This window comes from Cucumis melo, chromosome 11 (genome assembly GCF_025177605.1).
Source record: "Cucumis melo cultivar AY chromosome 11, USDA_Cmelo_AY_1.0, whole genome shotgun sequence".
NCBI lineage: Eukaryota > Viridiplantae > Streptophyta > Magnoliopsida > Cucurbitales > Cucurbitaceae > Cucumis > Cucumis melo.
The window spans coordinates 28,954,267-28,968,412 of NC_066867.1; the positions used below are offsets into that span (position 1 = coordinate 28,954,267).

Here is a 14,146-nt window from a genome sequence, read left to right on the forward strand (position 1 = left end):
CTTGAATAATCCTTACTCCAAACGCCCTCTAAGAGATTTCTCTTGGACAACCTGGCTCTTGAATCAAAATTCAGCAAGTTCAGCTTTAATGAACTTTAACTTGCTGATGGAAGGATAAAAAAAATGGGTTGGCAGCATCCTTTATTCACATCTTAATCCAAGACTTTAGACGCAGCCAATTTCTTGAAGAAAGATTTTACTGAATATTTTATGGTTAACTTTTTTGCTCTCTTTGCTTTACCTTGCTTGATATCCATCCATATCCATCTATTTCCAACTTATGATGTATCATTGTTTGCCTATTTGCAGAAGAATCATTTGTCAGGATTGCGCAAGGCATATTTGAAACTATCATTTGACACTGTTCAAGAATTGATGAACGTGAAGAGTGAACTATTGCATGTTGTTGAAAACAACTGGGCAAAGTCTGATGCTGCAGAAGCATACGATTCTATTTTATTTGGTAAAAGGTGAATCATAGAGGTTTAAGTTTAGTATGCGTTGTATTTGTTTCCATGGCCTTGGTGTCGTACTTTGGTTTCAGACAACATTATCTAAATATGAGTAACGGTGATTTATGCTATTATCCCTAGAAAAATCAAACATTGAAATGCTAGTCACTGGGAGGAAAAAAGATTAAAGAACACCAGACCATACAAAAAAAGAAACCGAAGCCCACTGAAACATCCTACTGAAGAAAGGGGATCAAGAAAGTAAATGTTACTCAAAGAATAATTATAGAAAGCTCAAAGGGAAATCTGGATTTTCCAGAGGTCTAAATATCATTAAGGTTCCTTTTTAGCCCATTATAAGCTTTGTAGTTTCTCTCACCCCACAAAACCCATAACGAAGCACACACTCACAGACCACAATATCTCTCGAAAAAGGTGGATGGAGAAGGAAATCTCCTACCGAAGTACCTTCTCTGATGAGCCAACATATAATCAAATAAGAAATGATCCCACACTGTTCTTGCGAATTCACACCTCCAAAACAAGTGATCCGTATTTTCTTCTATCGGAAGGCAGAGGATACAACAGTAAGCACCAACTAATGAAGGCAATTTTCTTGATATTCGATCCAAAGTATTCACCTGACCAAGTATGACTTGACAACAGATGAACTAAACCTTTTTTGGAATCTTAATCATCCAATCAAAGACATTTTCTTGTGGGAGAGGGATAACATGTGGTGAAAGTAGGATTCACAAGAGAAGCCTTCTAAAGGGTGAAGACTCCAATAGCAAACCTTCTTTCTCCCAAACCCAAAAAAAAATTATCCTATCTTTGAGATGGCCTCCATTGCTCTGTCTTTATTGTCATTCTGGTAGGTCATTTTGGTTATGTATTTGTCTCGCATTCTTGACTTTGTACTTTTTTTATATACTTTTTTTTTAAATAATTTTCGCCACCTTTGGGAGTTTGTATACTCTGAGCATCTATTCCTTTCCTTTATATAAATGAAGAGTTGTTTTTTGTTTGATAAAAATAGCAACATATCATTTAAAATATTTTTGCATGTAGATGATCTAGGAATTTGGATGCTTGTGACCTCATTAGGAAAATAATGTAGGAGAAATTGATATTTGAACTGTATTATACCTATCTAATGCTAGATATTTTCCAAACAAGAGCCCCTTTTAGGACATAAAGGTTTGTTGTAGCATACAAATCTTACTCTTTTTTTTTTTTTTTCATTTTAAATTGTTCTCATCAAGCATGTAATTGACAATTGGTTAGGTACCCAATTGCAAGATAATACAAAGATAGAAATATTTTGCAATATTTAGAGATATTACAATAGAATAGTAATTTTCTTTGAGAGGGCTATTTCCTTCCCAAGTCCTATTACAGACAATGCCAACAAAAGGATCTCCCTTCCACAAACCCCAACTCCCTTTATTTATAACAACTCAACTCTACCTAATTACCACTATTCACTTACTAATATCCTATTACGATTCCCAAGATATCCCTTATTAGTTCCCTTAGATAAGCATTACGAAGTTCAATTTTATTTGCCTGTCTTGGACTAATTTGTTTCTTGATTACAGGGAACAAAAGCCACAAGATTTTCTAGAATGCATTATTGATCTTCGAGAGTATGACGTTCCTTACCATGTTCGCTTTGCTATTGATCATGGTGATTTCTCATTTTATTTTGTTAGACAGGTATTAATACATCTCTAAAGAGATTTCTTCATTTTCTGCTTTTGACACAAATCTATTTGACAGATTTACGCTGTGGACAATGGTATGATGTTAGTGTTTCAAGTACTGGTGTTACATTGGAGAAGAGAAAAGATCTTCTGCAACGTGCCGAAGTTCACATATGTGCATTTGATATTGAAACCACAAAGCTACCATTGAAATTCCCAGATGCTGAATATGATATGATAATGATGATTTCCTATATGGTTGATGGAAATGGGTACTTGATTATCAATAGAGAGGTATTGTATGTAATATCATCCTGACTCCTATACTGCGGGGAGGAGTATGCTCTTGAAGGCAATTTGTATTTGGCTTGATTATGCTCAGTTTCTTTTGTTATTTGTATAACATTTACTCACTTTAGTTCGGTGGATCTACCAATTGGTTTAGCTCAGTTAAAACTCTTGCAAAATCTTGGCCGATGTAATTTTCATGATTCTAGAAGTGTGGGTACCTTAAATAATCATGGATTGACATGGTGTCTATTTTAGAAATAATCCTGCATTGATAACTCATATCAAATTGGATTTCCCTATTGCTCGAGGACCAGAATGGCTTATTGGCATGTAAATGTTTTGTTTGCTCTATAGTTCTGTTAATTATTTTGAGATTTTACCACACTTTGATTGTTATCGTTAATCTACTAGAGATCTACAAGTTATAAATTCATTTATTTGTCGTGTATCTATTAAGGTTCATTTAGGAAAATTAAATGAAGGTTCTACTAGTTAGTTAATTTTGCTGATATTTACTTTAATTTTTCTTTCTACCATTTTTCTAAATGCATGTATTCAAAACAATAATCATGGTGATTTCTTACCGTCTACAGTGTGTTGGAGAAGATATTGAGAATTTGGAGTACACTCCAAAACCAGAATATGAAGGGTTCTTTAAAGTCACCAACGTAAAAAATGAGGTCAAGATTCTGTTTCCATCAATAATGCACTATGATGCACATCTACTTTAAGCTAGTTAGACGCTATCGTTACATTTTCAACAAAAAAAGTTAGTTGAACTCTATTTGGAATGATTTTCTAAGTGATTGATAGTATTTTAACACTTTAGAATTAGAAAGTCATTTCTAACAGAGCCTTGGTTTGATATTTATTTATTTGAGTTCTTTTTTGCTCGCTATTGCAGTTAGAGCTTCTCAAACTGTGGTTTTCCCATATGCGAGAGGTGAAACCTGGAATCTATGTCACTTATAATGGTGATTTTTTTGACTGGCCATTCATTGAAAGCAGAGCAGCTTATCATGGCTTTAAGATGAGTGATGTATGTCTGTTATTTTTATTAAGTTCCACCTTATTTGGAGAATGATTGTGCTATTCAATTATGTTCTCGAGGAGAATGCTTTGTAGTCTGTACTGCACTTTTTGAGAAGGTTTCCAAAGATCTAACTTCATTTTTACAGTTCTGGATATACTTGGAAACTCCATGTGGTTGTCCATTTCTTTCTGTACTTTTTGATACGAGGAATACTTGCATGTATTTTTTCCCAAAAATTTGGAGTTAAAACTCTTTACGTATGTTTTGACTGCGCATTGAATCTTCATGCTTACATGAGTATTATATTATTTTACGATTTATTATTTGTAGTGACAAACAGAAAAAGAAAAAAAGAAGAGAAAAAATTATAATGAGTTAAGTTTTGCGTTTGTCAACATGGTGGGCTTGACAGTTTCTGCCAACACACTTATTATTCTTAGGCCATATGGTTTTATTTGCTTTCTAAATTTAGTACCCATTGAAACCTCTTGATTGGTGCTTGCTCAAAACATTGGGACTTAAATTTTCCTAAAGATTTTCTTTTCCCTTTCACTTTGAGTTTGTAGGAAGTAGGATTTCAATGTGACAAGAATCAGGGGGAATGCCGTTCAAAATTTGCTTGTCATTTGGATTGCTTTTCCTGGGTAAAGCGTGATAGTTATCTACCCCAAGGTAGCCATGGTTTGAAGGTACAGAATTTAAATCAGTATTTCTTTGCTTATTTCAACTAGATCATGAATTAATGATTAATCATGGGTTGGGTGAATATTACTTTTTTAGGAAGGGGTTCCATAGAGCTGCATGGATTATGTCATCTACCCGTCACTTTAAGACCTGCATGACTATAACATAGAACCTCCTTTTCTCTTCTTTTCCCTATTTTCCCCCAATATCTTTCTATGGGTGTTGCTTGAATTACTAAGAAGTCAATAACATGAAAAGTGAGATTGTCAATACTGAAGTTCTCCTTTACTTCTCGTTTATGTTCATACTGTATTGATGATTTAAATAGACGTATGAAAGAGTAAGCACAGAGAATAAAGAAAAAGAAAGTCTACCCAGATGCTGAGGTTGCCTTGTTTTAAAGGTATTTAGGTTTCATCAACCTCAGCAAATGTGAAAATAGAAAATATAGTTCTTTGCTAACAATACAGTTACAGCAAGAGAGGACCCTATGTTTCTACAATATGCAATTTCATTTAGATATTTATATTTGAATCTCATGGCAGGCTGTCACAAAAGCTAAATTGGGTTATGATCCTCTTGAAGTGAATCCCGAGGATATGGTGCGGTTTGCAAAGGAAAAGCCTCAGGTAGAAAACATGAGTTGTTCTCTGTTGTAATTAAGTCATCATGGTTCTGATATTGGGGTGGCTTCCTGTGCACAAAAAGAAAAAATAAATGTGACTAAGTCTTGGATATTTAATTTGATACATAAAAATGAGGCAAAATAATCAAGGATTGTAACAATTGCTATCATAATGTGTTAGGCAATTGATTTAAGTTGTTCTTGTTCAAATTATTATGTTTCTTTTCTAGGCCCGTTTGTATTCTTGAACTTTTTGCAATGAAATCTTGGTTTCTCACTAACGGGCTAATGATTGCACGTTCATTTCTAGTTCAAAATGGGTATTTGGCAACTAGTATGGTGGTTTTGTTTTGGCTATTGTTGCGTGGGTGATTTCCACTTTCAAATTAAGTTGTTGTTTTGCGGGTGAGCACACCAAATGAAACTATAATATAGCATTATAGGCAAAGAAAGAAACAGACAGACCTCATTCGTTTGAACATCCATCGCTGAACAATATAGCACCCTGGTAGACTGAAACTTAATATCAGAGTTTCATATCCTATTTTTTTGGATAAGAAATAGATATATTCAAGGAACAAAAGATAACAGCCTAAGGGCAAGGGACAAGAGGGCCCTCCCCAAGAAAAAACTCAAGAATAAGAGTCTTCCAATTGTTGAAAAATCATAGAAAGACTGTAATTGCATAAGTGTTTGGTGTAATTCGTACTCCACCAAGAAGGTATTGAAACATTGTCCAAAAAGACTCAAAAGAATTATAATTGTCTTAAACAATTTTACTATTTCTATCTTTCCAAATGCACCACAAAAGGGAACGGGTAGCACACTCCACAGAGTGTTAGCCTTCGGACTAAAACCTTTGCTATTGTGCCCTTCAAGCATCCAACTATCAACCTTACTAGGAAGGCAAAACTCCAGATTGAAGATTCTGAACAACGTATTCCAAGCTTTCATGGTAAAGATACAATGCAAAAATAAATGGTCCAATGTCTCCTTGTCTTTGAAGCAAAGGCAGCACATCGAAGGACTAAATGCGGTGTATTGTAATTTTTCTTGGAAGTTTCTCATGAGTATTCAGACTTCTATAAGCGAGCGACCATAAGAAGAACTTCACCTTTTTTGGAATTTTAGTCTTCCAAATGTAACGAACCAAAGATAAAGAGTTCCATATCCTTTTAAGTACATTTATGAACAGTGAATACATGTAACAGTTAACATGAGAGGATGAATTCTTGCATTTATCAATAAAAATGTAAATTCCTCCTGGGAGTTTTATACTTCTGGGACTTTTTTGATGTTTTGACTTCTGGAAGGTTTAGAGTTGGACTTTCTTCAAGGCTGTCATTTCTCTCTTATTTGGCTAGCCAGTTTATGATATGTAATTATATTTTTGTATCTATCAACTCTACTTGGTAATGTTTATTTATTTTTTAGAAGTTGGACTCTTGTGAGTTGTGAATTAAAATCTTTTGGTGTGTCTTCCTAATGGCCGTTTCCTTTGTCACTGCAAATGTTATTGCAGATGATGGCTTCCTATTCTGTTTCAGATGCTGTTGCTACATACTACTTGTACATGACCTACGTTCATCCTTTCATATTTTCTTTAGCAACCATTATTCCAATGTCACCAGATGAGGTGTTGCGCAAGGGAAGTGGGACACTTTGTGAAATGCTTCTAATGGTTCAGGTTGGCTTATCTTTTCACAGATATGCTTGTTCATCCTTTTCTTTCTAAACCAATGATTTGTTTTTATCTTCATTTTCTTTGGTAATTTTATGTTTGCTTCAGGCTTACAAGGCTAATGTCGTGTGTCCTAACAAACATCAATCAGATCCAGAGAAGTTCTACAGCAACCGGCTTCTTGAAAGTGAGACATACATTGGTGGTCACGTAGAATGCCTTGAGAGTGGTGTATTTAGATCTGATCTTCCTACCAGTTTTAGGCTTGATCCATCTGCATATGATGTATGCCACAGTCGTGCATCCCAACAAAGTTCTCATTTTTATTAATAAAAAGACTTGTTTCCTTTTTAAAAGAAAAAAGAAAACTAAGTTTCCTCGTTTATATATTTCTCTTAGTCTTGAAAGTGTTGAATTGACTATGGTGTTCCAAGATCATTCATTACATCGTTCTACATACTTTCCAGCTATTGATAAACAATTTGGATAGAGATCTGCAATATGCCATACAAGTAGAAGGAAAGATGGACTTGGAGTCTGTATCAAATTATAGCGATGTGAAGAATGCTATCATGGAAAAGGTGGCAATAACTTTTTTCTAATACCTTGGTTTATTTTATTACAAATTTTTTAATGATTTTGTTTATGCTAATCTGAATGTGATTATCATTATTGTTGGTTAACGATTAACAACAGCATTGGAGTTTTCTTTTTTGGTTAATGCAACCTTGAGATTTTCTTTTGGAAACGATGCCTAAAACACTTTCTGTCAATGGCATTTCCTCAACATATCCAAGGATGCCGTTTCTGACCATGTTGTTTTTTCTTTCTCCCTCTCCTTTCTGAAACACAGCTCATTAGATTGCGGGATGAGCCTGTACGCGAAGAGGGCCCTCTGATATATCACCTTGATGTGGCGGCGATGTATCCTAATATTATTTTAACAAATAGACTTCAGGTGTGTTAAAAAAAATCTTTTCCTTTTGGTCAAAGCATACCACATATTTCTAATCTTAAAGGAGAACTACAAATTATACTTTAGTTAATCTATGTTTTGAACTAAGTCCCTTGAGTTTGTATTTAACAAGTGTAGCAGTAATGGAGTTTTCGTTTTCAAATTTTGCAAAAAAGAGGATCAAATTTGCTAAGCATGAGTGCAAATCTCTGCTCACCCTTATTTTATCTTTAGACTCGTGTGATATTTTGAGTATTTTTTTTTATTTGGGTGTCCTGTTTTCTTTTCTAACAGTTTGTATCACTAAACATTTCTTTTACAAGAAACAAACTTTTCATTGATATTATGGAAGGACGAATGCTCAAAAGATACAAGTTTATATTCATTAAATAGTTTTCTGTCTTTCAATATACAATGAAAATTTTGATTCTTGTTTAGAAAGAAAAACTGTAAGCCTGCTTAATCTATTTCTTGAAAATTTCAACTTGCTGACTAGTGACTACTTCCATATTTTCAACACTTCTGCAAGCATTATGTAATTCTTGAGGTTATCGCTAGAAAGGTTGAGACCTTGTGTTTGATTATGTTGGGTAGCATTGTTTCATGAAAAGGGAATATTTGTTCTCAATTTTCTTTGTCAAATTATCTAGACTATATTAACTAGTACAAGCTCTTTAAAAGTAAATTATCTTTTGAGGAGCACATATACTGACATGACTTTTTGCCCAATTCTCGCTGACATGATTACTTGTTTGACCAAAATAGTTATTTTTTCAATCAAATATACTAGCTGTTAGTTCCATACTCTGATGGCTTTGACAACTTATTTTTGTTTACTCCCAGCCATCATCAATAGTCACAGATGAGGTTTGTACTGCATGCGATTTCAATCGTCCTGGGAAAACTTGCCTACGGAAACTTGAATGGGTTTGGCGTGGAGAGGTATTCATGGCTAAAAAAAGGTAATCCCTCTGTCCACTTAGGCCATTTACATTTTGTTATTTTTCATGAAGTGACTTGCTGACACTGTCTTATCACTTTTGACAAATTCAGTGACTATTATCATCTGAAGAAGCAAATTGAGTCTGAGTTTGTTGATAGTGGCAATGTTCGGTTGTCAAAATCATTTCTTGAACTTCCGAAGTTGGAGCAGCAAGCAAAGCTCAAAGATCGTTTAAAGAAATACTGTCAGAAGGTTACGATTCTTATTTAATTGAATGTTTGAAAGCAACTTTTGACATATATTAATTCTGAGCTTTTCAGGCTTATAAACGAGTACTTGATAAGCCGGTCACTGAAGTTCGAGAAGCAGGGATTTGCATGAGAGAAAACTCTTTCTATATCGACACTGTTCGTAGGTACGTGATTTTGATAAGTTGGAAGTTAATACATTTCCTTGAGAAAGTGTCCTTTTTTTAACAGTTCAAAGTATGATATTTTATAGAATGGTATCATTTAAGGATTGTATTTGTTGGGCATGGCAAAAATAAAAAGGATAATGCCCTAGTAACATAACAAATTACTTGCTAGTAAGTAATTCAACAAAGATCTATGGGAGAGCCATATTGAAGGTAGCATCTGTTTTTTTCTTGCCAAATCAATTACATTTCAAATCTGAATTGCATCTTTCCATTATATCCAAGTTTTCGAGATAGAAGGTATGAATACAAAGGGCTCAATAAAGTATGGAAGGGAAAATTATCTGAAGCTAAATCAAGCGGAAATTCAATCAAGATCCAGGAAGCCCAAGTATGGAAATTGCTTTAACTTCTTGATCACCTTCTATGCTTTTAGTCTTCTTCTGTAATTAACATGTATTGTATTTTTTTTTTTTTTCACTAATTCTTGTAGGACATGGTAGTTCTTTATGATTCTCTACAACTAGCTCATAAATGTATCCTCAACTCCTTTTATGGATATGTGATGCGAAAGTAAGTTAGTTATCTTACTTGAGACTTTATATCTTTCCCATTAGGGCGAGTTTAGTGTCGTAGACTCATACTTTTTTGTAAAATGGTACGTTCCTTTTAGGGGCGCTCGATGGTATTCGATGGAAATGGCTGGGGTAGTTACATATACAGGAGCAAAAATCATTCAGAATGCTCGTCTGTTAATTGAGAAAATTGGAAAACCACTGGAGTTGGACACTGATGGTATCTGGTGTGCTCTACCTGGATCGTTCCCAGAGAATTTTACCTTCAAAACAAGGTATGGATTGATCCTTCACTAATCATATGTGTGCTCAAGCATTGACATAGCTAATATATATAGAATAAAATGCTTGCCTGTAACTATGCTCTTGGTCCTACCATTATTTTTTATTTCTAATGATTGTCTAAAAACGATGACTACGTCATATATTATATGTACATATATTTCAGAGATTCGAAGAAGTTGACAATTTCATATCCATGTGTTATGCTTAATGTTGATGTGGCAAGGAACAACACGAATGATCAATACCAGGTAAATTTGGATTTCTTTACCTTTCTTGTATGTCCACATGTTTGCTGGCTCACCTGTGGCATATCTTTCTCATATGAAGTATTTTGACAGACGCTTATTGACCCTGTGAAGAAAACATATAAAACACACAGTGAATGCTCAATTGAATTTGAAGTAGATGGACCATATAAGGTAATAGCCATTTGATTAAATTACTTTTGGATTCAAGATGTTCACATAGTTTATGGTTTAGGCAATGATCCTTCCCGCTTCCAAGGAAGAAGGCATTTTGATAAAGAAGAGATATGCTGTCTTCAATGATGATGGAACACTTGCGGAGCTAAAAGGCTTTGAGATCAAGCGTAGGGGGGAGTTAAAGCTCATCAAAGTTTTCCAGGTTTTTGTTTCTATTCTTTGCTGGTCATCTCTTGTTAAATGAAGTCCGTACTTCTGAGTTCGATCCAAATCTTGTAATATAGGAGGAAGCTGGTTAAGTTCATCTAATTTACTATTCTTCAACCGGATTAAAATATAAATGGTTGATTTGAGTTTAATGGTCCATCTCTTTGGCAGCTAGAAGTTGGTTAAATTCATCCTTTTTTTTTTTTGAAAGGAGATAAGCCACTTTATTAATAATAATAAGAGAGACTAACGCTCAAAGTACAAGAGAATTATATAGAGAGCAAAAGGGCTAAAACAGATACAAACAATAACCAAATCAAACTCAACAATAACAATGAGCTAATCAAAATCCTCTAACCTGGAACCACAAATGAAATCTAGAATGTAAACTAGGTACAAAGTAATTAAAACAATGTCAAAAGGAACCCAAAGTAAGCTGACAACTTCCTCAAAACCATAAGCTTCGAGATGAGTGAAGAGGGAACACCAAGAGAACAAGAACCAGCCTTGCTGAATCTTCACTAAGCTAAAACCATAGAACTGCTAAAAATCAATAATTGTTCAACCGGTTGGAAACAGTTCTTGAGCCCAACTTCTTCTTTGATTCTTGGGAGAGTATTAGTTATGAATTAAGTGTTTAAAGAGACTTGAATGCCAATCTCTTTATTTGCAACCTTCAAACCGCTTAAGTTTCGCTATACAAATTACAATGCAATCGATTATTGAACCAAAAAAGTGACTAACGTTAGATCTCAAACAAAAACTAATTTGCGTTCATCTACTAGCGACTTTAAATGGATAGAATTTTGCAATGTTGATTGTTGAGACTGAGAGGGGATTCCAGAGGTCTGTTTTCCAACATTCACATTCTAAAACAAATCATTGAGGCCATTTGGCTTCCCAAATGATCAACTTCCTACTGCTCACACTAAAAGGAGAGTCAAAATCTAATTTCTTTATGGATGGAGGGTCTAGAGTTTGGCAAGAGTAGCCTCTAAAAAAATTAACTTTTGAGGAAGGTAAGGAAAAAAAACAAAATATTTAAAGTTGGATGGCAGGAGCTCGGAGGGACTGATTCAGTTGAAAGAGAAGGAACTTGAACCCGTGTATAATTTACCTCCAAAGATTCAGGGTTTCGATCTAAAATCAATATCAATTCTGCCTTTAAGGTACTCTTTTTTGAATTCTGAATGCTGCCCTAGTTGAAGATGGAGAAGCTTGGCCTAGGGTATCTTTTAGTTTTAAAAATTCAGAATTTTGAGGATTTTGGTCTGAGAACGTCTTTGTCTTTTCTAGAGCCTTTTCTAAGACCTTCTTCAACCTCCTCCTTCTAACAAAATGCTTGGGGAACATCTTGAAGGGAAGCGGGGATTTCTTTTATTTTGTATGCTTTTTGGATGTACCTCGTAAACCAGATTTGGCTGAAGATGCATGAGATGAAGAAGATAGAGATGCAGACGAAGAGGAGAGACGACCTATATTTGATGAAGGAATTTTGGGAGCTATTATGTTTCTCATTTCTCCTTTGGTTTTTAGAACTCCTTAAAAGTTATTTTGGTTACTTGTAAAAGCTTAAAGTTATTATAAATTTAAATTTACTATTCTCAAGACGATGGTATTTGGAAGGAAGGATTCAGGTCATCTTGAGAAGAGAAATTAAAAAGGACAAAAAATGTCCGAAAAGGCGATTACTGAAACATGTTATTGCTGAATATTTGTTTCGTTATTTTTTCTGTTCCATTATTTTTTCTCCTCTTTTTACTATAGAAGTTCCTAACTACCTTAAGTGGGATAATTGTTTAACTCTACAGATTTAGAGTCTGTTTGGATTGACTAGAGAAAAAGGCGTTTTTCAAAATTCATTTTTATTTAAACTCTTTGATAAGAACTATTTAAGATAAACTTTGAAAGTGCTTACAAAGATATTTAGAGGGGTTGCCAAGTGTCACAATCGTAGCCTTTTAAACACGGGCGTGCAACACTTGTTTTACTCGGTCAACAAGTCAGCCGTATAAAATTCGAAAACCACAGACAAACTCGCGATATGATGTAGCCTCCCTTCACGTTCTTGAGAAAATGGTTTTATAAAACACGAGAGAGAAAGGAAATCATTGAAAACATCATGAATGAAAACATTGAAAACTGTCAATTGTAAAGAAAACTTAGCTTGCAAAGAGTGCGACTAGGCTAGGTCGAGGATTCAACTACTATGCCTCTCCTATAGTACATTTTGAACATTTTTATCCTTGGCAGACTTGCATATAAAAATGCCAAAATGTCACACCCTAGCTCGACGACACAAAAGGAAAGCAATAGACTAAACTACGTACAAGACCTAAAGACAAAGTGATTTGGGGGTATTTGGACATGCGGTCATAGGCAAAACAATGCCCTGGACAAGCATGCTCGTGACACCAAGCACTTCAATTTTTTTCCAAAATGACTTATTTTCAAAATTAACACTCGAAAAGTTAAACCAAATGCACCTTAGATCTCAAGTAAATTTGTAAGATTTTAACATTCTAAGTTGCTATCCTCTGGGGGTTTTCATTCATTTCTCCAAATTTCTTTAGTTTATCATATGTCCCCATAACCACCAAGTCAACCCATTGTGGTTAGCTCCGAGACAATCTTTTAAATTTTTCTTAAAAAGAAAAGAGAAAATCGTGATAGATCCAATTAATAAGCTAGCAGTGTTTGAGCATTCAGAAATAGGTTGTTACTATCGAACTGATAAAGACTCCATGTTATGCTGGCTTGTGGTGTATATTATGCAATCTAACATTACATCCATATGATATCATTGATGTATAATCTGTTCCTTTCTGTACATAAACATATTTTTTATTTGTAGGCAGAACTTTTTGACAAGTTTCTTCATGGTTCCACATTAGAGGAATGCTATTCAGTTGTTGCATCTGTTGCAAATCGATGGCTTGATCTTCTAGATGTAAGTAGAATTTGAATTCAATATTAAATGTCAAAATATTGTATTCTAGAAGTTTCTCTTGAAATCTGAAGTGAATGAGGATCTTCTCCTTTATTATGGTTTAGAGTATGATCAGCATCAATTTAAAATATCAATATGTAAACTGCTTCAAAGTTATGTTCCTTTTTTCATGCTTCTTTCCCTCAGAATCAAGGAAAAGATATTGCAGATAGTGAGTTGCTTGATTATATATCTGAATCAAGTACCATGAGCAAGTCTTTGGTAGACTACGGGGAACAAAAGTCTTGTGCTGTTACCACTGCCAGACGTCTTGCAGATTTTCTTGGTGAAACAATGGTCAGGGACAAAGGCCTACGTTGTCAATACATAGTTGCATGTGAACCTAAGGTATATGTTGTATGACTTTCTTACTTCTTTTCTGTTTTTGAAAAAGTTTCCCATTTTTTATTTAGTTTCATTGAAGACTCTTTTGGAGTTTGAACTACATCAAGTTTATCTAAACTTTTTGATAAATTAAAAGTTTTCCATCTGTTCAGCTTCTAGGCCAATTTGATGATTCATTCTTTTATTAATTATGTGATAGGGTACTCCTGTAAGTGAGCGTGCTGTTCCAGTGGCAATCTTTGAGACTGATGCAGGTAAAAATTCAGGGACGATTTTTATTTTTTATTTTGACTTGATTCTACTTTTTTTAATATATTTTTAAATTGATTTCTATAATTAACTTGCAGAGATAATGAAATTTTATGTACGTAAATGGTGCAAAATTTCATCTGAAGTTGGCATCCGATCCATCATTGACTGGTCCTACTACAAGCAACGCTTAAGCTCAGCCATTCAAAAGATTATAACAATTCCAGCAGCCATGCAAAAGGTTTGCTTCTTGATATCTATTTGAATTTGAGTGATCAATCTTGTTTTC

At 34.4% G+C, this 14,146-nt stretch overlaps 1 protein-coding gene across 3 annotated transcripts in view; it reads left to right on the forward strand.

The window, feature by feature from the left end:
* The window catches only part of LOC103497954 (DNA polymerase epsilon catalytic subunit A-like), a 34,363-nt gene that overhangs the window by 2,607 nt on the left and 17,610 nt on the right, over positions 1–14,146 (forward strand). For 2 of the 3 annotated variants that reach the window (XM_017046774.2, XM_008460377.3), the window contains exons 5-28: positions 310–470; positions 2,054–2,142; positions 2,235–2,452; positions 3,043–3,129; positions 3,354–3,488; positions 4,049–4,171; positions 4,712–4,795; positions 6,314–6,478; positions 6,581–6,757; positions 6,940–7,053; positions 7,326–7,430; positions 8,271–8,389; positions 8,481–8,622; positions 8,691–8,785; positions 9,071–9,176; positions 9,279–9,358; positions 9,459–9,635; positions 9,809–9,893; positions 9,984–10,064; positions 10,126–10,269; positions 13,129–13,224; positions 13,411–13,611; positions 13,808–13,862; positions 13,956–14,098. In XM_017046774.2, coding sequence (XP_016902263.2) covers positions 310–470; positions 2,054–2,142; positions 2,235–2,452; positions 3,043–3,129; positions 3,354–3,488; positions 4,049–4,171; positions 4,712–4,795; positions 6,314–6,478; positions 6,581–6,757; positions 6,940–7,053; positions 7,326–7,430; positions 8,271–8,389; positions 8,481–8,622; positions 8,691–8,785; positions 9,071–9,176; positions 9,279–9,358; positions 9,459–9,635; positions 9,809–9,893; positions 9,984–10,064; positions 10,126–10,269; positions 13,129–13,224; positions 13,411–13,611; positions 13,808–13,862; positions 13,956–14,098 — 2,982 coding nt within the window. The remainder of the gene's footprint in view (positions 1–309; positions 471–2,053; positions 2,143–2,234; positions 2,453–3,042; positions 3,130–3,353; positions 3,489–4,048; positions 4,172–4,711; positions 4,796–6,313; positions 6,479–6,580; positions 6,758–6,939; positions 7,054–7,325; positions 7,431–8,270; positions 8,390–8,480; positions 8,623–8,690; positions 8,786–9,070; positions 9,177–9,278; positions 9,359–9,458; positions 9,636–9,808; positions 9,894–9,983; positions 10,065–10,125; positions 10,270–13,128; positions 13,225–13,410; positions 13,612–13,807; positions 13,863–13,955; positions 14,099–14,146) is intronic. The other variant, XM_051091809.1, reaches the window with a different exon arrangement.